The sequence below is a fragment of the Pagrus major genome, chromosome 21 (assembly GCF_040436345.1).
Source record: "Pagrus major chromosome 21, Pma_NU_1.0".
In the NCBI taxonomy this organism is placed as follows: domain Eukaryota; kingdom Metazoa; phylum Chordata; class Actinopteri; order Spariformes; family Sparidae; genus Pagrus; species Pagrus major.
In genome coordinates, this window is record NC_133235.1 from 13,902,805 (window position 1) to 13,925,926 (window position 23,122).

At 40.7% G+C, this 23,122-nt stretch overlaps 1 protein-coding gene across 1 annotated transcript; it reads right to left on the reverse strand.

The window, feature by feature from the left end:
- Positions 1–12,748: 12,748 nt before the first annotated feature.
- Positions 12,749–23,122, reverse strand: kcnj9 (potassium inwardly rectifying channel subfamily J member 9). Its single transcript, XM_073491233.1, has 7 exons — positions 22,825–23,122; positions 21,332–21,545; positions 19,572–19,773; positions 17,852–18,044; positions 17,294–17,491; positions 14,953–15,083; positions 12,749–13,015 (listed from the first exon to the last, which is right to left on the reverse strand). Exons 1-7 carry the CDS (start codon positions 23,120–23,122, stop codon positions 12,749–12,751), a joined length of 1,503 nt encoding a protein of 500 aa, XP_073347334.1.

The following is a 23,122-nucleotide window of genomic DNA, read 5'->3' on the forward strand; positions in this document are numbered from 1 at the left end:
TCACTTGGCCAAAATTGTTGATAACAACACCTTTATTTATTTTTTAACTGAAACTAGAAAAACTTAATCTCTTTTAGTTTTTGACTACATATTTTAATATAACTCATTGTGCATTGTGTGAGAGCCCCTGTTCTTGTAGTGCATTGTGTGGTCACATAGTCTATCATGAACAACAGATATCTTAATAACAAATTAATACACTTAAATAAGCTTACAGGAGTCCCTCCTCTTGGCTCAAAGCTATTTAAAAGAAATTTGCTGTTCTTTTCTATGCAATTTATGATCAATTTATGAATTGAATTTATTAAAATGATATTTTATTTGAAAAGATTCACATATACTTATACTGTTTTTTATTGTATTTAATAAATACTGATGTTATAATTTAAAAAAAGACTTTGTATTTAATCAGGATTAAAGGTTCTATTTGTAAGAAAAGTAGATTTTTGAGTCTCATTCCCAACTTATCAAATACTGATGCTCTGGGATGGTGCCAGACCCGACCTACAATCCCAAAGCATCAGTTTTTGACGCAAAACTTTTCTTACAAATAAGACCTTTCATGATTAATCATTTAGTATATAATTGTAGCCAAATCCCATCACAAACTCCCAAAACAGTCCAAAACAAAAACGTATTTCATTTACTGTCAGATATGACAAAGACAAGCAGAAAATGTTCCTATGTGAGCTGAAACCAACAAATATTTGGCGCATCTGCATTAAAAATGACCAAAACAACTAATCGATTATTAAAATAGTTGCTGATTTATTTTCTTTTGATTGACTAATTACATAAAGAAGAAGCCGGTCCGGAAAAAGTTAACCTGAACCAAGAAACCAGTCAGTAACTTAATATTTTGCTCAATTTACACCAATGATGCAATATGTTGATTATATAAAGGACCATTTCGTTAAAATAATTTGGAAAGCGTCCCTCCTCTTCTCTTGACCTTAAGGTGACCTTAACATTTCTCACTCCATAACTTTGTCCACTTTGCAATTAGGAGTAGCCCCTGGCCCAGGAGCTTATTTCATACTGCATGATTCACTGTAACCCTCTACATATAGCCTGGAGATAATTAATACTATCCAGATGTAAAAGGCTCAGCAGAAAATCTCCACCTTAAGACCACACAGTGTGTAACCATATTTTCAAGGACAACACATGTTTATGAATGTCATTGTAACTTCACTGACTAGACGAGCCCGAGACTCTAAAATTACATGAAAAATCAGAGGTTCTGATGTATAAGTCCTCCAAGCTCTCCAAGTGAAGTGAATAGGAAGTGTGGTAAATGAAGCAAAAATCAACTCAAGGGCTTCTTGAATTAGCCAAATCAAAGCGCAGTCATGACCAGTGAAGATGGACTCGTATAGAAAAAGTAGCTTCCTTCAACACAGAGTTTTATCACAGAGAACCAGAGCGAACCAGACACACAGTGGCCTTTTTTGACAAGGTCACAGCTTCAAATGATTGCAGTGGAAATATAGCACATGGGCCTTTTTTGCATAGCAACAACCAAAGTAGCATCAATAATTACAACACAGTCAGATTTTCACATGCACATTATTGATTCGCTGAGAGATATGATAGTTTTACGTGTGAGGAGAACTAACAGTAAGGTCAGCTGTTGTAAAAGTTGCCGTTGAGGTCGTTCACGAGCTGATAATTAGAGAGTTGAGTCCCTTTTCTGCTTTCGGGAACAAAAGATCAACGTTCACGTGAGGAGCTTTCATTGATAACTTTCCTGTGCAGCTGTAAAACTGCACACAACTTCAACATGGAGTCTAGATTTACTTTAAACTTTTAGAAATGTAGTTTTATTGGGCACCACCCGCTGGGAGCCGAGGGAGGGAGGCCCCCAATGTACAGCCAGGCCTAGCAGACTGCATGCACAGGTAGTGGCCACTGTAACACATCAGCACTAACAGGCAGCACCACCCTAACTGCTAAGGGAGTGTACCTACATCTTACCTAGTGACAGAGAAAACAGAGCAGCACCAACCAGACTAATCATTAAAAAGCTGCTTATGCAAACTCATTCAAAGCTCAAGTTCAGCACGTTTATGATTAAGAGCACTTTGTGTTCACAAAGTCCACCTGATTATCTGAAAAACATCTTCCTCACCATCGTTTTCCCTGGATGATAACTCACTGTATGAATGAATAATGATTTGAAATAGACCCGTTGTATCACAACACACAGCTATCAATAATAAATCACTGTTATAGGCACGGCTGTCTATGCACAGACACAGTATGACCTATTATAGCCCTGCTATAGCCTGCTGCAGTGTTATATGGCACAGCCTACATTAAATTGACTGCTATGAAATGATTTTTCAAATCAGCTCCCAATACCTGCTTCGCCCAGTGCCGCAAGTCCAGCGGCTATCAGGGGAAGAAAAAAAAACCCTCTCTACCTGCACGCACAAGTTGAAAATATAGTCAGCGGTCATGTTTTGACGAAAGCCGCTTGGCCAAATCATAACCTCGTTGCAAAATTTCTGCCCAAGAAATGCACGCAGCGCAGCGGCGAGCGCACATCCCCGCCTCGCCACCAGCAGCGGCGGCTCGGCGCTGATCTGTCGAAGGGCGAACATTTTGAGGTGTGTGCAAGTTAACGCGCGGTTAGCGAGGAGGTTTTTTGCAGATGCGTCTTCGCTGACTGTGAGTGTTTACCAAGACCCGCTGCCCTGCGCTACCGTGGAGGCTACGTGAGGCACAGATGAAGAAAAAAAAAAAAAAATAGGCACAACAGCAACCCCTCCCTAGAAATAAGCCAGTGTCGGCAGAGTGGGAAACAGCATGCAGCAAGATGCCATAACATTGCAAAAACGAATAAGGGCGTAGCGGCAGAGAGACGCATACCTGGGAAGATGCTTGGCGCGGCCGTCGCAGTTCCCCTGCGCCCAGCTTTAGCTGCTGAGACTGAGAGCACTGCACAGAGCCTGAGCCGAGCATGCCTATTGGTAGGCAGAGACGCGCTGGTTGCTGGCTGCCTGGACTGGGCTCTCCTCACTACAGCTAAGGTGGGGTGGGCTCCTCACATGCAGGCAGCTACAGAGAGGGATGTCAGAATGGTTTCTTCCAAACTGTTTCTCCTAACTTTGCTTTTTTTTTCATAGCAACAGTCATTTTTTTTCATTCAATCTGGCATATTGACTTGAATGTTAATACAGACATGTGGAGCAGTGAGGTCTGTGTATCTGCTTATGTCAAACATGTTTGGCAGACTAAAACCCTGACAGGAACACACCTTATGTGTTTGTACAAGAGAGGTCAGTCACTGCGTGTGCGCATTTGTGCTGATTTTCCAATAAAAACTCTATCGCCCAGTGACAAATTTCCACATAAACGCCCATGCGTCTTTTTCCCATCCTGTTAAGTTTTAGATGTGCAGTATGGCAGTGAGCAGCACCGCGCCCTTGGTGATGTTGATGACTCGTCACTGTGTGTGTCCCCCCTCCCATCCAATGCCAAGACAGCTTGGCTAATTAAATGTGCTGGGCTCAGGCCTTCCTGTGCCAACTGTGACATGCTGCACTCTGAGGGATCCCTCATTCGGAAGAGTGACGGGGCAACGCGCACCTCGCAGAGATCCACTCACTGATGACAAAGTGTTCAAGTCTGACCTCAGGGGTCCATGCAAGAAGCAGGCACTATGAACGCCTTTCTCTGTTTTGTCACTCATTCAGGAAGGGGGTTTAATTGACGTGCATCCAGATCTTGGAGCTGACCCAGTGCTGGATGGCCAGCGGCTCCTGGCTTCTGAGCAGTTGAGCCGTAATGGATCAATGAGTACTTCGTTCAGGTCGAATATTGCACAAAAAACGAAAACAGACATGATCAGGGATATTTTCAAGCAATCATTGGCACCTTTGGCTGGGTTTGTCCCGATGAAAAATTAATTGAAATCAGTTTAGAACAGAGGCAGAGCAGTTCAAGTGATCCCATCACCCTATTTTCTTAGATATCATGAATGAGGCACCTGTCTAATACTGGCCCAAAGCTAACCTGCAGCTGATCTTCATTCCTAAATTCGTCCATGATTGTGTAAACCAAACATGGGTCACAGCCAAGTCGGCTGACACTCTGCTACACTCAGCCTGACTGCGCTGGCTGTACTTGGAAGGCATTTCACACCATTTTCACACATCAAACTTAACAGCATAACAAACTACACTATCCTTCTTGTAGTTCATGATTTCAGCCTCTTCTCTGTGCATGAGAGGCAGACGTGCAGAAAGTTTTCAATTTCAGCAATAAAACCAAGGATAGAGCACTTCCAGTCCAGATTGTCCGCCTGGTCCAGTTAAATGATGACCTTTCTGTTTCTTATCTGCTTCCCACACTGCCCAAACTGTTTCACCAAGACACGAATATGTAACTGTAACTGAAAACATACAAACCAGTGAGATTTTTGTGTATGTGAGGGCTTTGTGTGAATGTAAAATTTCAAATTCATACCAAGAAGTAGTAGAGCGCAATGATGTTTTGTCACGACAGTTTGGAAACATCGTCATAGATTTGCTATATTTAGAATCTGTATATGTTGGTGATATTTGTTAGTTGGCTCAATTGACTTAATAGCTTCTTGATGTGATGAAGACTGTGAGATTTGGTTTAAAGCTCTACACTTTAGCTCAAAGCTCACAGTAACCCAAGAGAAATCACCACAGAAGACGGCATATTGGAAATGTCCAGTAGCATCTGTTTACATAAACACTACCTTACATAGAGTGTTTCATAGTGGCAAATCTCTGCCATTTCCCTGGTAACTCTGTTCTGAGGGGCAAGGGGGTAGTCGATAAAGAGGATTAGGAGTAGAAATTGAAAAAAGGATTAAGCCGAAATCTAATATGATGTAAACAAGGTGTTAAGTATAAGTCAGTTTTTTACTGAATGATCAGTTATTTCCTTTGTAACACCGGAGACTTTGCCCAAAACCCAACAACAGTAAAACCAACATCAACAATCAGTGTCAATTTATTTACGCGCTTTAACTGATGGTGCCCCGAGCCACAATAACACGAGCGTTTAAAGTGTTAATTGGAATATCACAGGTTCAAACCCTGCAAAAGCCAAAATTCTAAATAATAATTTGACGCTGTTCAAAGAACTGCATCTGTAGTTCAAATATTGTAGAAAGTGTTCTGTTTTATTGTAGATTTTCTGAACAGAGCATGTTGAGAAATATACAATCGATAGAGAATCAATGTATTGTTACAGCTCGACTAAATACACTGGCTCAGCTAGTAAAGAGCTTCAGAAAACCTTAATTCCACCACTTGATGCACCGGCCTTGTTGGATGTCTGGTCATTTTAAATACTGCAAGCCAGGAATACCTGCTGAACACAGACCACTGTATCAGCTCTTCTCCTGCTTCCTGCCACACTGTCAAGGCGCTGCCAGCAATACCCATCTCTATGGCAACATAACGTGTTGTTTGGTGGACGCTTATGTTCCTTATAGCACTTGAGTGCTTCTTTTTTTGTACGACTGCCCGAGGGGATGTGAAGGCCTGACTCTGGCCTGAGCACAGACAGGGTCAATATTGGTCGAATATTTCAGCTTAGAGACACTCCATTACCAATTAGCAGCTTGTTTAGCTAATTTTGCCTTTTAACTTGAAGAGGTGTTGAAAGACTGCCTCAGCCTTGTTTGAGTCTTGCCCAGACGTGGATTTTGTCTCAACTTTATCTGCATTCGTAGAACAAAAAAACCTGATTATTCTATTAATGTTGAATCGAATCTTCCAGGAGTCTCGGTCTTGATCTTGAGTAAGACTTGCTTTGCTCTGATCACAGTTTGATCTTGACAAGGCTCCACTTACACCTGCTCCAGGACGTGACTGAATGTGAGATGTATTTAGAAACAGTCTGTGGTTTTTGTCCTGATGCTTTGGCAGTGTGATATAGAATCACGCTCTTTGGCAGACGAAGAATTACTTTGCCATTTCCACAGCCCGTCATACAGCCTGCTGCATGCTACAGTGGGTGGTCTAACACCCTTATCAGCTCTGCTCTACTTCACATGGCAGGCTGACTTTTACTGTGTGGGGGCCTTTGCTTCTAATTTACTGCTTTTAAAGTAATCGACTAAAGGGCTCATAGACATGAAAGAAAGAGTGCTTTACAAAAGAACTGTGGAAGTGAGAAGGACTCTTTTAGTGTCAGATGATGAACTTTGACTAGAATTTCTGTTCTGTGTTGTTAACCGAGAGCTTTCTGGCTTCACATTAAACAATTCTATACATTGGTTGAACGTGTGCTTTACTTGTGCCTATTCTTAGAGCAGCTGTTACCTTGAGGTGAATGTCTCACTTTAGATTGAACTCATTACACATACAGGAGGTGTTGCTGCATGTTTTTCCCATCAGCAGTACAGGAAGGAGGAAGAAAGATCTGACGAGGTTGTTTCAGACTTAAAGAAGGTTGGTGGCTAGTAACAGAGCTATAGTGGAGGCTTGTGGTTCATGCAGTGATCAAACGGTCATGAATATGGACCGTTAAAAGCAGCAGGAAAAATAATCAGACCAGTACTTTGAACCAGTACATGGGGTGATTTTCATACCTGAATCTGGAACAATTCATTGGCCAGATACTTCACAGTTACTGTGCAGACCTGCTATATTGTTTTGACAATACGCAAGTGCATTTTTATTACCAGTTGGTACCAGGCCGTCACAGAGCGGCGACAGGATCCATTTGTAGTCGTGTTTCTGACAAGTCTTGCCACTTAGCAGCCATCTTGACAATGCTTCTGGGTAGTTACTTCGGGCTAACAAGACCAGGCCCCTATCTAAACCAATTACAGTATTTCACTTTCAATGGTCACCAGGACATAAAAACTCAATGTATAGAATCGCCTGTCTAGTATGATAAATTAATTTAAAAAGTAAGGTCTAAAACACATTTTTCCCATACTTCCACTGTGCACAGTTTCAGTTTTACAGCTCAGTTCAGAATGCCGTGATGCGAGGCCATCAGCTCATCCCACCGGAGCACTTAAACCAATGCAATATTTGGATAACCTCCCCTTTCTTGGTAATCCTGTGCATTAGTGTGATATCCTCCACTTCCATGTTTTATAGAAGTCCATCTGCAGCCACACCAGTTCAGCTGAAACTGTTGTGAATCTCAATTGTGCTCTTGCGTCAGTGTAAAAACACGATTGGCTAGTTTGGCTGTGATAAAGCACATGATTGGCTTTTGGGGGGAAGGCGTGGCATATGTGTCGTACATTTATGACGTCACAGACTTTTTTGTTCAGGAATTATGAAACAATTAGCTGAATGACACTAAAACACTGTGTTGTGTTTACGGGGCTGTCGGTTGTAATGATAATTGTCTGTGGGTTCGTCACTATGAGTGATCCCTTTTCCATTATGTATACTCATTCCATCCATAGTTAATATAAAAATATTTATTAAAGAAGCTTCAACCAACAATACTTTTCAACATAAAGCATTTAATTGTAATCCTTCCCAATTTGTTTCAGGCTTGTGCTGTAGCTATAACTAAACAAAGATGACCCAGTATTGCATTTTTAAAACTGTAATAGCGCCTCAAACTTTTTATATGTGCATTATTGTATATAGAGCATTTATGTATGTCTTAAGATTTAAAAAAAACATGTTTCTAACATTTACTATTATTGGGTTTATTGGAGTTTTGGCACTCAAATACTGGTTTTGATGCCTCATTTTTTGTCTTGGAGAAACTGGTGGTCAGTGTGTTGGAGGTTATATTTTATTTCTTCTATTTTTAAAATGTTCCTCTCCTCCTCTTGCTGTCTGCCTAGACTGAAACCTAACTGTCATGACTTCCTCCCATGAAGAGAAACATTGATTTCGGCTCAGCGGGGATCATGCAAAACAGCCTCTCATTAAAATCATAATTAGAACTTGGAAATGGCACATGGGGTTCAACTCTGGGTTGAGTTGAAAATCACTGGAAACTATTAAACTTGCACTTAGCCTTCAATCCCAAACAAAACGGTGATGACGTATCTTACAACGTGAGGTGAAAGCTAAAAGTAACATCATATCTACAGCTTTATATTCAGGTCCACCTGTTTCTCTCTGTGAAGTTAAACACACTTCGACGCTTCAGCCAGCACTTTTTCATGTTTTTAGTGACCAAAAATTGATTCATTAGATACTAAAATTCATATTTCTTGTATTTTATTGTGAGAGACTAAAAAAATGAGAAAAAATGTCAGTATCCTTCATGACTTGCTTTTCAATGTCAAGGGCATTCGTTCTTTTCCACCTGAAGGTCACTGCTGTGCATCATCATCACCCATTCTTACACAAATATCAAACTATAACGTCACATCAACTCTCTGACAATCCTCATAAACTCCCCCATCAGTTGTGAAGGTCCACTTCAAACACACATTAGCACACACACACATTCACATAAACACACGCACACACACTCTGCCCTCTCCCTGTCCCCAGCCCCGGTTGCCTAGGAGACAGCTGAGATGGGGACCCCATCTCATTACACACCAATAGGGCTGTGTGACTGGCTGGAGGAAGAAGCATGGGATCTTTATCGCCATCTAGCAGCCAAGACAGAGAGAGACAGCTCATTTTTATAAGCCAAGATTCTGCCTGGTAACCCAATGTGCTGACTTCTTCTGGTGGTGAAATCCAGCCCTGAATTTATAATGAGATGCATCGTATGGTGCAGCTTTACACAAGATGAAAAGTTCAATATCGGCCATTAGTCAAGTAGTTTCCTACTGGTTAATCAGAGAGTGGTTGTAGAAAATAGGAACAAAGGTCTGTGTTTTTTTAATGCAGTAAGGCAACTTAAACTTGTGGCTGATCAAATGATCACACGTTTAAAAGAAGTACTTGTCTAACAGATAAGATTCAATGTCAACCAATCATTAAGTGAAAGTGTTTTACATTGTGTCCTGGGTTCTGTCAAAAGCAAGACAACGCTTTCCAAAGGTCTTTGGCAGAACAATCACTGGAATGCAATCAAATCCAACGGTCCTATCACCACTGCAAAGCCTTCCGACGCTAGAGTGACAACATTTTAGATGACCGCAGCAATCCTTTGAACCGCTTTCAGCTGCTGCCCTCAGGGCAAAGGTAAAGAGTGCTAAGAAAAACATCTATAAAAAATTCTTTGACCCTGTTTCCATAAAATATCTTGTTCAGTAGGGACAGCCACTTTTTAAGTGAGCCTATATCTCAGTACATGGCACTTTATACCTTTTCTTTTAGTATTTAGAGTAACTGATGCTTTTTTTAATGTAGCTCCTAATTTGTTCTTGTGTAAATGTGTTTTAATGTGATTTGTTGTGAACATTTTTTGCACATGCAAGCAAAGACAAATGTAAAAGGTAGACCATAAAGTATTGTCTATTCTAAATCATCAAGTACATTTACTTAAGTACTGCACCTTAGTACAATTCTGAGGTACTTGTATTTGACTTGAATATTTTAGACGTTATGCGAGTTAATATTTGTACTTCCCTACATCTCAGAGGTAAATGCTGTACTTTGTACGACACTATAGTTTTATTTAAAAGCTGTAGCTGACAGTTACTTGTCATATTCAGATTTTACATGTAAAACGCAAAATCAGCTTTTCAAATATATCTTTGTTACTGTTTGTCCCCAGCCTTATATAAAAGCTGTATATAAAGTACTTCAGATTACCTCCACCAACTAAAATCATGCTTATAAATACATAAACTATTATCTGATTATAAGTTTATATAACACTAACAGGGACCATTTACTTTAATTAGGCCACATTTCGTTGCCAAACCTTTGTAGTTTTACCTTAGAAAAACTTATAATAATAAAGTATTTCACTACATAACATAAAAATCTAATCAGGTTCTATAGGACAAAACATATTTCATTAATGAGGTCTAATTGATTACAATGCAGGGGTCTAAGATGCAGATCTTTTTTGAGTCTCCTCGAGTAAGGAAAAAATCAAATTTGAATCTGCTGGAGAGAAATTTAGTGACCTGGTTATCGATAAGCTCTCTCTCTTAGTACCTACTTCATTTATGAGTCTGTATTATTAGTTTGAACATTATTTACATGTAGTACTACTTACTTTAATGTATGTTGCCCCTACGCAGAATATCACAAAATTCTGAGACAGTTGGTCAGGAATATACTGCAGTTTATTAATTCTAACAGATGTGTTATATTAAATATTAAAAACATCAAGTAAAAATGGCCACATGTATACGCAGCAGCAGAAGCAGGAGTTTGGGCCAAACTGAGCAGGACACTGTTGTGCTTTTAATTTCTACTCGGTAGGGGACAGAAGATAGATAATCCTTGTGCTACACACATCGTATGTGAAACAAAGCCACAGACACACTCAAGAGTTAACCTCCCTCTATTGTAAAGGTTGTAGATAGTTACCCTAGTCACCATAATGCAATGGCGCAGTGAGGAATGTCAGCAAATTCTTATTAGTGTCAAGAGTTGAAACCTCCTGAAAATGTTGTTTTTGCTGACCTCCAGTGGTTTAATTTGTCACCTTGCTGCAGTGATGTACAGGTGTACTCCAGCACCTGGTGACATCACTGTTGGGTGTCGTTACAGGTTCAACCAAGCACATTTCTGACCTGAGACATCAGTGATGCTGGGTGTGGTCAGAGGTTAAACAGGCTTGACACTTTTGACCAGAGAGGTCAGCAAAACACTGCTTTTCAAGTTAGGTGACCCTTTAAAGGTATAATTTGAAAGAAATGGCCAGAATTCAAAGGAAGCTCCAAAACCATAGTTGGCAGCATAACCATTTACTGCTGCTTTCTATACTGGACTTGCTACTCTTTGACGTATCTTTGGCTATAGCGACTAGCTGCTGTTAGCAGATAGCTCAGTTAGCCCTGGAGCTAAGTGACCCTATAACTGACAGGAGTCTGCCTGCACTGCACTGGGGCTCAGTCAACTGGGACGCCAGATTGAGGCTGACAACAGCCTCTGAGACCGACTGATGCCAGTGTGACGACAGGGGATACAGCACTGAGGTGATTTACAGCAGCTCTGACCAGGACTACGGCTTCAGGGACGAAAAGACACAGCAGGAGGGGACAGAAGAGGCATGAAGCGGCAGAGGAGCGACAAGAGTCGGACATCAGCAGCAGGAATATTTTCGCGTCTTACTTGGTGAATTGAGGATGTATATCAACCAAACCAGAGGTGATTGTGGAAAGACAAACCAAGAGTGTTTTGGTGAGTTTAATTTCATTTGTACCCAGTTTGAATGAAGTGTGTTTCAAGATGAGTTAACAAGCCAGTTAAACATGTCTTACTTTGTGAAAAGAGAGAAACTTGTGGATGATTGTATTTTTCTGTTTACTAAGGAAAGTACAGTAGGTGTAAAAATGTCTCCTTTCTTGACATTTTATGAGTTTGTATTGTTATTCGACTTAGTAGCAAACTTGCTGCTTTCATATCTCCCAGCTGAAACTACAGGGGCAATTGGACCACCTCATCACCTCTTGCAATACAAAGCAGTATTTAAATACAGGACCGACCGGGGTTTGCTGGTTAGCATGCCAACTTTGACATTTTGACTGTATTTAATGTCGAGTTTCAATAGTGTGTTTTCTGATGAGTTGAGGAGGCGATCAAGCTCATCTTAGTTTGGTAAAAGAGACAAACTTGAATTAAAACATGCATGGTTGTATTTTTCTTTTTAGTAAGTAAAATAGTTGTAAAAATATCTCCTATCTTGACATTTTGTGAGTTGATTTTGTTAACTCAATAGACTAAGTAGTGAACTTCCTGCTTTTTCTTCCAGCTGAAACTATGGCAGCTATCAGACAGTCACCTCTTGTGGTACAAAGTGGCATAACAAGACAGGACTGGGCTGGGGCTAGCTGGTTAGTATGCTAACTTCAGTAGCAACTTTGACATAACATCAACACTGTTGTTTCTTCACACTCACGCTGAATGTTTTAAACTAAAATTCTGGCCATATCTTACAAATTGCCCCTCTAACAAACATATTACTACGTGCTTCCAGAAGTAAGGAAATCATTTACACTCGGGGCAGGAAACCAGCTTTGTCGTTCACTGCCCACTTTTCCCAATATCTTGTCAGCGAAATAGATTTTTGAAGCATTTTTCTAGCACCAAATGAAGTGACGGCTTGTTGCCAAATAAAGTTTCTTGCAGAGTATACAAATACACATATTGTCTGTGGGCTGGTGTGACTTTCCCTCCCTCTTAACACCTGATTGATGTACAATAAATCTAAGAACAATCCTTGCATCTAAAGAAATTTGAGGTGACTACAATTTCAGTCTATACCTCAACATCATCTAGTGATACACATGTGCAGGTGAAAATAAAGCATCTATGCACATACCTATTTTAAATGTGAACAAACTCACAATATGCACAAACAACCACCTTGTGACCTTTGTACTTTTTATCTCTATTTGTTTAAAACTCTGCCTCGGTCCCCAGGATATACTATTGTTGACCCCACCTAAAGCATAGTATTGTCATTTAAATGTAGATATAGGCAAGGGTGATTGGAGCTAACACAACAAATCGTAAAGAGATATCACACATACAGTACACTTGTAACAAAGATCAACATAGAAACAAAAGACGGAAATATCAAGAAATAAACGCCTCCATATGGTAACATAAGATATGGCATATACTGTAGAACTGAGCCTCATGAAACTAGGGTGGTGGTGATATACTGAAGGTCTTTGTAAACATTCTCTGTTCTAGGCCTCTGATTCGGACTGGTCGGTGGCGACGCTGCCGTTCAGCTCGCCCAGTCCCGTTTGCTCCTGGATGTCCGTCATCTCTCCGACGATGAAGGTCGGCTCCCCTCCTTTGCTGTTGGCCGAGCCGCTGTCTGGCTGCTTGGATGCTTGGTTGGTCAGTGTGGGTTCTTCATCCAGCCTGCTGGAGATGGACCAGTAGAGGTGAGCGTCAAGTCTGGCTGCAGCCAATGAGAGCTCTCGTGCTGAGCAGGAGGGCGTGTCCACCTTGGAGGAGAGGAAACATGGTGAATTAAAAATTTTAGGTAAAGAAATAGTTCTACATTTTGGGAAATGCACTTCATTGCTGTGTTGTTGAGGGTAAGATGATAAATGGGACATGTCTTTACATCAGATATACAGCTGCAGTCGATTAGCTTAGCTCATTGAGTGGAAACAGCTAGCCCGGCTCTGTATAAAGGTCACAAAATCTGCCAACAAGCACCTCTAAATATTAAAATGTTGTGTCTCATTTGTTTAATCCATACAAATTTAAAGTAAAAATAAAAAAATGACAATTACAAGAGCGTTGGCTTCCTGAAGTCTCTGTTTAGTGCTTAGCAACAGACATAACTAATTGGTAGGCTACTAACAGAATGATCAAAGGGCCTAAATGAGGTTGTACCTTTAACTAGTGAGCTTTAGAGGTGCTGGTGGGTGGATTTTGTCACCTTTGTACAGAGCCAGGCTAGCTGTTTGCCTCTGATTCTCATCTTTACACAAAGCTACGCTGGACGCTGCTTCATATTTAAATGACACATATGAGAATGTCATCAATCTTCTTACCTAATTCTCAGCAAAAAGGCTAATAAAATCCCAAAGTGTCAAAGTATTCCTTTAAATGTTGTAATTTACTTTTATCAGTACACATTCTTTCCTCTAACTGCATTGACCTTTACTAAAACTATTGGTGCTTCTATGGAAATTGTAAGGCTCACTTTGGAGATCAAAATGTGAAAATCATCGACAGAAGTGAAAATGGAACATGAATAGGAAACAATTTTCAAACATGTAGTCATAGGTGATCATGTACTTATTGTTATTGTAGTACTGTTTGTGCTCTGTGTTGTTTTGTATGTATCCTCCTTTTGAGTTGTGTGTATTTATATATAAGCTCATCTAGGAATAGGCATATGATATAAAAGCTTTGGTGAGTGGCACTGGTCCATGCTGTGTGCTTGTCTCTACCAAAATAACCATGAAATGAATACTCAAGTTAGACTTCCTGCGTTTCCCAGCATGCCTTTCAACAAACCCAAGAGAACAAGTGTGAGAATTCTGTTAGTTATACATGTAGGTGGAGACAGGAATAGGGATAACAGCAAGCGTTTTCCTCACTGAAACACTTGTAGATATATTTTTGTCTACTGTCGAGGAAAGAACTGGTGTCTTTGCCTCTTCTGATAAATTCTTAAATTGATAAAAAAGGAAATTGACACCAAAATTTGACTTTCATGATCATGTTTTGAAATGTTGAAGCATTTTCTGCGACCAAACTCCATTGTGACAACTGCTGATATCTATGTCACATAGTCTTTACTGTATCTGTCCACCTGTATACTACTTTCACATCACATCACTTATTCCTCAAGTTATTCCTGGTTTGTACTTTGCTTCTTTGTTCTCTACTTTTGTTCTTGGATTTCTTAGATTTTGTTACTTGCCTTGTGTTGCATCTATTTTGGATTTGGATTTTCGGCTTTTTGTCATTAAAAGCTGGCTTTTTGTTAAGTTACTTGTCTGCCAGTGTGTCTCCATTTGGGTGCCCTTTGTTTAACCCCGCCAATAAATGGTCATCGGCCTCCACCCTGCTCTCCTGTACCCTGTTTTCCAGCACTTCTGTGACGTCAAACGTGACACATCAGAAGAAAAAAAAACAGAAAGGCAAACTCATCTACTGGGAATAGGAAATGAGTCAATCACCTATTTTTAGTAGGTTTACCTGTGTTCAAAAAGTGCCTGTACACTATAATTTTGGTGTAAAATGTTACTAGACGGAGATTCAAGGTACACTCCCAGCACATATTGCCAGTTGCTGGTATATTAACAGCAAACAGGTGTTTTAGGAAGAAGGTTTTTTTTTTTCTCCGCAGTTGTTAACTGCTGTCTGGTTCATTCACAGATCAAACCCACATTATTTTGCCCTGTGTTTTGCTTCGAATTACCTCAAACGTGTGATGAAAGGCTCCGTAGTCAACGTCGAAGAAGCCCTCTGCCAGTGACATCATCGGGCTAAATCGGTGACCCCACATTACCTCCTCCCCTAGATAGGAGCTCCTCGCCTGGCACGTCATCCCTGCTCACACAAACACAACAATACTGATGAGTACAAAAGTCCATTATGCCTCACAATAACAAACAGGATTGCATGTGCAACATTATAATTGGTAAGCTATTTGCGTATGAATATTCAATGCAGCTGACATGACTGTCGTCTTCTTCTTTGTAACTCTCCACAGCACTCTGAAAGAGGGAATCGATATTCGGTGTAGGCAGAGAGGCCACCTTTACCTCACAGAGACGCATCATGAATAGCTCTGATGCACTGAATTCCTGCCAAACAGTGAGGAACAGTTGAGTATATTATCCTCTCAGAATGAATTTGACATAAGGCGATATGAGAGGCCGATAAAGAAAAAGAGATAACATGACCTTTCCAGATCCTTCCAGAGAAACAGGTAACTGGCTATTTGTCCCTGCTAGACTCTGTTTATATTTGTTTGGATTTTGCAGTTTTCAGACAGTCAATGCAGACAACATGAAATAAAATAAATATAACTTAGGTGTTCAGCTCTGCTTCTTAATATTTCATCTCTGAGGGGAGCCACAAGCAGAGATAATGTGTTGCGCAGCTGGTGTGAATGATTTTCCCGATCAATATACTGTAAAACCAGACCTCCTTAGGTTTTGATAAATTTGGTTAAAAACCTCTTGAGTCTGGGGCGTGTTTGGAGCTTTAGAAATGAAAACTGAAATGTGTCTCAATCCAGAGCAAAGTTTGAACTAAGTAAAACATGACGCATTTGCAGTTTAGGCATTTAGCTAATGATTTATCAAGTGTGACTAACATCGAGTTAGTCCATAAGGCGTCAGTGCCTTGCTTAAGGGCAGATGAGTGTTCACTGACACACTGGCTGATGTGGAGATGGATACAGTTGTAAATGGTCTCCATGTCTATGATTAACACACTGCTCCTTTAGTCTAAGTATAAGAACACAAAAACATCAGTTCACTCCAGTGATGACTCTCCAGTTTTGTTCCCTGTTATATAACACATTCACTTATATACTCATATCTAAAAATATATGTATATTTCGCTCATAATCACAACATCATAAAAGCTTCCCGAAAGAGATGGAGAGCTCTCAAACAAACAACAGACATCCTGGAAGGGGAATTTCATTTTCTAATGGACAGAACTGGACAGGGTTTGCTTTCTGTAAAACAGTGATGGTATTACTGTAATGTCATATAGTTGTATGCATCTACAAGATTAATTCCCTAATGCTCGATTCTTGTTGTTGCAGCCAAAAATGAGTTTACAACATAGACGCCATTAGAACTTTACAGTCAAATTAAATTGCAGGGTATTGTTTCCCCAAACAATACAATGCTGTTAAGTTGTTATATTTTATAACATTTTTATCATTTCAAATCACAAAATCACCTTCAACTAATCATATAAAACCCTTGAGTAATAGAATATTGTTAATGGTATTATTTATATGGCCTTAATAAATGTAAATGTAATTACCATCAGCTCAATATTACTATATATTTTTTATTACTACTGAGTGACCACCCACTGCATTTCGAATTATAGCAGCACGTTTTTTCAATCACCCACATTTTCATTTCATCTAAATGCATCCTGCTCAGTTATTTTTATGTCATATTTTGTGATCATTTCATCCGTCTTGTGCACAAAACTACCAGACTTAAAGGGTAACTCCGCATATTTTATTAAAGTGTGTTTACAGGTCTTGGGGAGTACTACGTACGCATATGTGAAAAAAGTAGTATAAAGCCTTTCATGGCTCCAGAGGAAGCTGCATGTGATCTGAAGAATTGACTCCAGTGACGTCACTCAGTGGCTAAGTTGCATTGTGGGTAATGTAGGCACTAGGTTTTGAAAAAGAAGAAGAATATGTGGAGTAAAAAAGGCATTCTGTTGTGTCGATCATTTGTTTTTAAACAAACAGTGGAGTGCTTTTCAAACCTGGTGCCTACAATACCCACAATGCAATTTAGCCACTGAGTGACATTACTGGATTAAATGCAGCTTCCTCTGGAGTCACAAAAGGTTTTATACTACTGTTTTCACATATGCAGTAGTACTCCCCAAGACCTGTAAACACACTTTAATGTGTAAAAGGTGTTATGTTTAAATAATACATTTCTTTAAATAATGCTTACAATAAAAATAATTATTTCCAAAGGTCAGATTGAAACTGTTGTTTGCATTCACATCACTTTACACTTTGCTGTAGTTAACACATTTCTCACCGGTTGCCTCCACCATTCCTTCCAGGATGACAACGATCTCAAAGTCCTCCTTCTCCAGCTGCGCCTGCGACATGTCCCAGAAGGGCGAATGTGCGTCAATCTCGTGGGAGATCACCAGCGGCGAAACCAGGAAGAGGCGATCATCACCTGTCTCAAAGCCCACGCTGATGTCTGTCTGGTCCAGAGGGATGAACTCACCTGATGGACACAATAAAATGGAGAGTTGAGAAAAAGGAACAGGAGGAGAAATGTGTTAAAAAGAGGCGTTCTTTCTCTATATGGGATGCTGATTCAATAATGCACTCAAAAAAAGTGAAATTGCATTAAAAAATAGACTAAATAAAAGAATTTAAAGAAGCAAGAGTTCTTATAATTTGGTAATTTTCCACTTCTGGTATTTGTAGTAGAGGTGCTGTAGTTGTCATAGTAGAAACAGTAGTAACTGTTCAAGTTGTAGTAGTAGACGTCGTTGTTGTAGTCATAGTGGTCACATTATTAATGGTAGTGAGTAAAACATGTACCAATACTGTCAGTTATTGTCTTATCTGGTAGTCTCACCCTCCTGAGTCTGTTTGGACTTGATGAGCTTGGCCCTCATGTTGGCCCCTACGATATGGGAGCTCCGCAGGTCGCCCACCCTGAACATCAGACAGAGCTTGTCATCTCTCAGAGAGATGACGGCATGTTTGGAGAACACCAGCGTCTCCGCCCGTTTATTGGGTTGTGAGATCTTCACGAACATACAGCCGACCTGGACAGCAAGGAAAGAGGGCAGTTGTGAAGGTTAAAGGAGATGTGAAACAGAGGCTGAGCAGAGCAGAGGATTATTGAAAAATAAATGACTTCTCATGCTTTTCATAATTAACACAGAATTTACAGCTGCAAGAATTAATTGTGAGTGCTGAAAACAAAGCATTTTTTCTGTAGAGCTTCCTTTCCCAGTTTACAGTGTTTAAAAAACAGACTTGACACTTAAATTAACCTCAGACTCAGTCATTTTTTAATATGCATACATTTCCATCAGTCGCTAATATGGCATGTGTCCAGCTCACAAACATGCATAAACATGATTCTGCCTGGACATCAGTGTTTGGATATGTCTTCATCAAAAGAGTGCTTACCTCATGGGAAAAATCGAGCCTCATCAGCACTTTTAAAGTAAATATTCTCTTCCAGGAGTCATACTATCTGCAGCGTTTTAGTGTCATTTCGTCTGCACAGTATTTAAAATGTGTATATTCATTTTTTTATTTAATTCAGCTGAACAGACAGGCGACTTCTTTATAATCAGACAGACTCAGGTCAAACATTATTTACATGTACTTCAATATTTGTTTTTCTTCAGCCTTTCAGAAATGTGGGGTTTTGCCAAATGGAATTAGATTATATGAAGATTTGAACTTGGATTTGATTTCAGAATCCAAAAGCCAATTTTGTTTGTTCTTAATTTTTATTTAACCTCCTGACCTCCTGATGGGCTATAGTAGGTTTGACAATTGCTATGTGTTAGACTCGGGTCTGTGAACATAACTATAACAAGAGTTTTGAAATACTTTAATGTAAAATTTTCTGGTCTGTGCTGTAATTTTAGATTTCAAAACAATATACTGAAACATTTTGTTAATACATTTCTCTGTAAATTAAATTCTTCTAAATCTATGTTAAGTCTAACAGACTTAAAATCAAAATATTGTGTAAGATGCAAGAGGGAAAATAACATTTTATTTTCTTGGAGCCTCAGTACAGAAAATGTCCTCCCTGCTTGACCTAACTTAAGTTTCAAAGACAGGAAAAAACCCTCATCAGCAAGCTAATATCAATGTTAGCTTCTCCAACAGGCTAACGCCAGGGTTAGCTTCTCCAACAGGATAACGCCAGGGTTAGCTTCTCCAACAGGCTAACATCAATGTAGCTTCAATGTTATCTTCTTAAACAGGCCAACAATGGAGCGTCTCCAACTGTTACCATTTGAGTAGTCTTTCAATCATTTTATTTTGAATTTTGAGATTCCTAATTAAGGAAATTATTCAGTTACGACGGTTCTTTAAAAGGTGAATCGCTATCCTAAGATATGACAGGATTTTTTTCTAAAATACGGTTAGGAAACATTTTCTGTAATACCAAAAATCCTAAATGTCAGCCTAAACTAAGAAAAGGTAGGGTTTCAGCCTAAGGAAGTTTCTGTAATGAATCTGATCATTTTTGCTATTAACAACTACCAATGTTTTCTCATTATGAGTTGTCTATTTCTCAGTCATGCCCCAGCTCTGGTGCTCACCATGAAGGCGTTGACCATTGAGCCCAGTATAGCTTGCAGCAGCAGCAGCATGGTGCCCACTGGACACTGGTCCGTGATGACACGGTGGCCATAGCCAATGGTGGTCTCTGTCTCGATGGAGAAGAGGAAGGCCGAGATGAAGCCGTTGACATTGTTGACGCACGGCGTCCACGTCTCATCCTCCAGATGGTCCAGATCACCCCTTGGGAGGTAAAGAAGGAGAAGGTGTGAGAAAGGGAAGGGGGGAGGGTGACAAAGTGGGTGTCAAGAGGGAAATAATAGACAGAGAGCGAGAAGATTTATATTTTCAGACCGGAGGTGCAGAAATATATGTAAGATGACTCATCTCTCCCCTTATATTTACAATCTCCTTCAGCTAATTCTCATAATGAATAGGAAGTAATCCTATCTCTCATATTAACCACGATGATCAACCTAACGGTCATGCTGTCACTTTTTCTCAACACTGCAAAAACATTCGTTTTCCCATCATATATCATTACATGAAGCGCCTTCACTGCATCCGCTGGTTTCTCAGTTTAGTGCCACTAAAAGTCTGCAGATTTTCTTTCAAACTACTCACTACACAGGCTAATGTCCCTGATTAACACCGCTCCAGCCAGAGAGGGAGAGCTAATTAATGAAAGTGGTGTTAAGTAATTTATATAATCTATGACTTTTATTGACCTGTGTTGGTGACCAAGGAATTGCAGCACCACCGACAGCTCTCTGGCACAGCTTAAGGTGGCCTGTAATTGATATAAAGAGGTCACGATTTTACGAGACGAATACGTTAGCTAATTAGAGCTTCGATCCAGCAGACACATCTTGTGAAGAGGTAACACATCATGATGAAATAGGCTGTAATATTAATACTGCTTTGTCATCTGCTTTTTTGGCTGAAGATTTTTTTTTGCGTTCGTTGCAGAAATGTCTTGCAATGCTGGACACTCGATCGCAGCATCATCATCCCATCATCTTTGAGTAGATCAAAAGTTAGCATTGCCTTGTGATGATTTAATTGAAGGAATAGTTCAACATTTTGGAAATACGACCTCTCCCTGTCTTGAGAAGATCAGGACCACTCTCGTATCTGTCGAGTAGACTTGAAATTGGAGCCAAGAGATGGTTAGCTTAGCTTCGCACAGATACTGGAAACAGATGGAAACAGCTAGCCTGCCTTTGTCCAAGGCTAGGTCAAAAAGAAATATCTGCCAGCAATTGTCTATAAAGCTCATTAATTAACTCTTTAAATCTTGAATGTTACACCTCATTTTTTGTGTGCCTGAAACAAAGCTAAAATTAACAAATGTCAAACTTCTCCTTTAAAGGTACACTATGCAGGATTGAGGGTTGGGCCGATAGACAGCGCCATCGTCCATGTCCAATCTCTGACAGTCATCGACAATTGAGCCCGAAAGGACGCAAAAAAATAGTGTGACCCCTTGGAGTTGTAAAGTCAGAGTTTGGTGTTTGTGACGTGGAAGGGAAAAAGAAAAGAAGTTTGTTGCTGCCTATTGGTGGCAGCTGTTCTTCTTTTCTATGGGCCACCGTTTGTGTGTTTTTGCCAATCGTGCTTCTGTTATTTGCATTTTATTAGCTTAGCTTAGTATAGCAGTGACTTTTGAGCTTGCTCTTTATCATTGGGATTTAGCAACGGTCACGTTCAAGCAGAGTGAAAATCTGCAGACTCCTCTCTGGCTCATGACTGAACACATCTAAAATAAACCCGTTCTGCCCCCTTTGCTCAACAATCTTACCGACAGTAGGCTATGAGGTACCAGATGGCCCCGAAGAAGAGCCATGTGACCGCGTAGGCCATGACGAAGACGAAGAGTGAGCAGCGCCAGTTGAGGTCCACCAGCGTGGTGAAGATGTCAGTCAGGTAGCGGTAAGTCTCCTGCATGTTGCCGTGCTGCACGTTGCAGCGACCGTTCTTCTCCACATAGCGCTGTCTCTTACGCCGAGTGCGGGCTGGTGGAGAGGCGAGAGGAGGGGAGAAGCGACAGGTTATGTAGGGCTGGAAGATTGAAGATCTTGCTCTTATGGAAAAGTGGAAGTTTTGGTGTTTTCTATACTTGAAACAATGTTGAAGAGGAGTCGTCATAGGTGCCTTAGTTGCATGACCCTAAATTGCAAAAAAAACCTTTGAAAACCTCTTCGCAGGCTTCGAAGACACATGCAAGGCTGCCTTTTAAAATTTCAGAACGGTTTAGTTATTTGAAGATATAAGTCTGACTGCAGTCAGAGGATTGGAGTTGAATGATGGCACATCGAGACACTGGAGGATGAACAGAGAAGGGTGCCAAGGGACAAAACTACTTAGAGAGATGCAGTGTGGCTCAGAGGAAAAATCAGGCTGCTGAAGAGGGGATAACGGAAATGAAAACAGACAGATGAGAAGAAGAGAGGAGATGAAGTACGACAGGACAACTTCATCAAACACTCGGCGGAGGGAAGCTACAACATTGGACTTAAGTCGCTGTACAACCCTAAAGGCATCTGATGATATTTGTTCATGTAGAGATCCTTTTTAATGTGGGTGCACCCAGCCAGAACTGAGATTGTGACACATGCCGGATGAAAAACTACTCCACTACTACCATTCAGCTTTTTGTCACTTAGATCGACAAAAACAATGTGTATCAATCCGTGTCAGTCGTATCTTATGGTTTAAAGGAACAGTCCAGGCCAATTTGTCAGTCCCTTCACCTTTTCAATGACATATTTGCTATTATATTCGTGCAAATTGATGCCTCAAGAAATAAAGTCCTTGCTCTTTGAGAAAGTTACACTAACGGGACATCTGCCATTCATGTTTTATCTTCGTACGCTCCACTGTAGCTTAATCGAAAATGTGTCCTGTTTTGTGCTTCTGGCAGGAAAGCTCACACAAAATCAATGAGCGTCCAGTTCTTTCAGCAACAGTGTTTTGGGGGGTTTTAGGGTTGATTTTTCCTTTCACAAAGATGTACAGTGAAGAAGAGATAAACTGGAGCAAACAAGGGGCGAGACCGTCAAAATCACTGAAGGATGAAGCGCTGCAGCACAGTCCAAATTAGAGATTCACAACTATTCCAAGAGTGACGGGGAGGAGAAGGAGGTGCGAGGAGAAAAGGTTGATCCAGACTCGAGCGTCAGTCAACAGCTCCCAATCTCTAGAGGAGTTGGTGATGACGTTCTTTCAATCAGTCGGTTATCTCAACTCTTTAATGAAGTGAATACAAAGTGGATCAAACATTGAGTCACTCACCCCACCCGAATCGTCCCCTCTTCTCCTCCGGCCCCTGGGTCTTCTTCCTGTGCTGATTGGCATTGGCCTCCCGCTCCGCCAACTTGGCCTGGAACGACCTGCTGACCTTGGCCAAGGGAGGAGGGGACGGTGCCGTCTCCGTGGTGACGACGGGGCCCAGCTCCTCCGATAGGTTGAAGACTCCGGTGGAGGCGGTGGCCTCGGTGGCCACTTCCACCTCCTCCCCTTCCCCCTTGTCTTCCACAGGGAGCGAGAGGGTGTCCGGGCGGGAGGGGAAGACCGAGTTCTCCAGCGCCAT

Bases quoted from the DNA above. Each gene is read 5' to 3' on its own strand.
- kcnj9 (XM_073491233.1), bottom strand. From the start codon at position 23,122: ATGGCGCTGGAGAACTCGGTCTTCCCCTCCCGCCCGGACACCCTCTCG. The intron at 19,774-21,331 runs GTAAGATTGTTG...TTACCTCCCAAG, and splicing joins TACCTCATAGCCTACTGTCG to GGGTGATCTGGACCATCTGG. The intron at 17,492-17,851 runs GTGAGACTACCA...TGTGTCCATCAG, and splicing joins GTCCAAACAGACTCAGGAGG to GTGAGTTCATCCCTCTGGAC.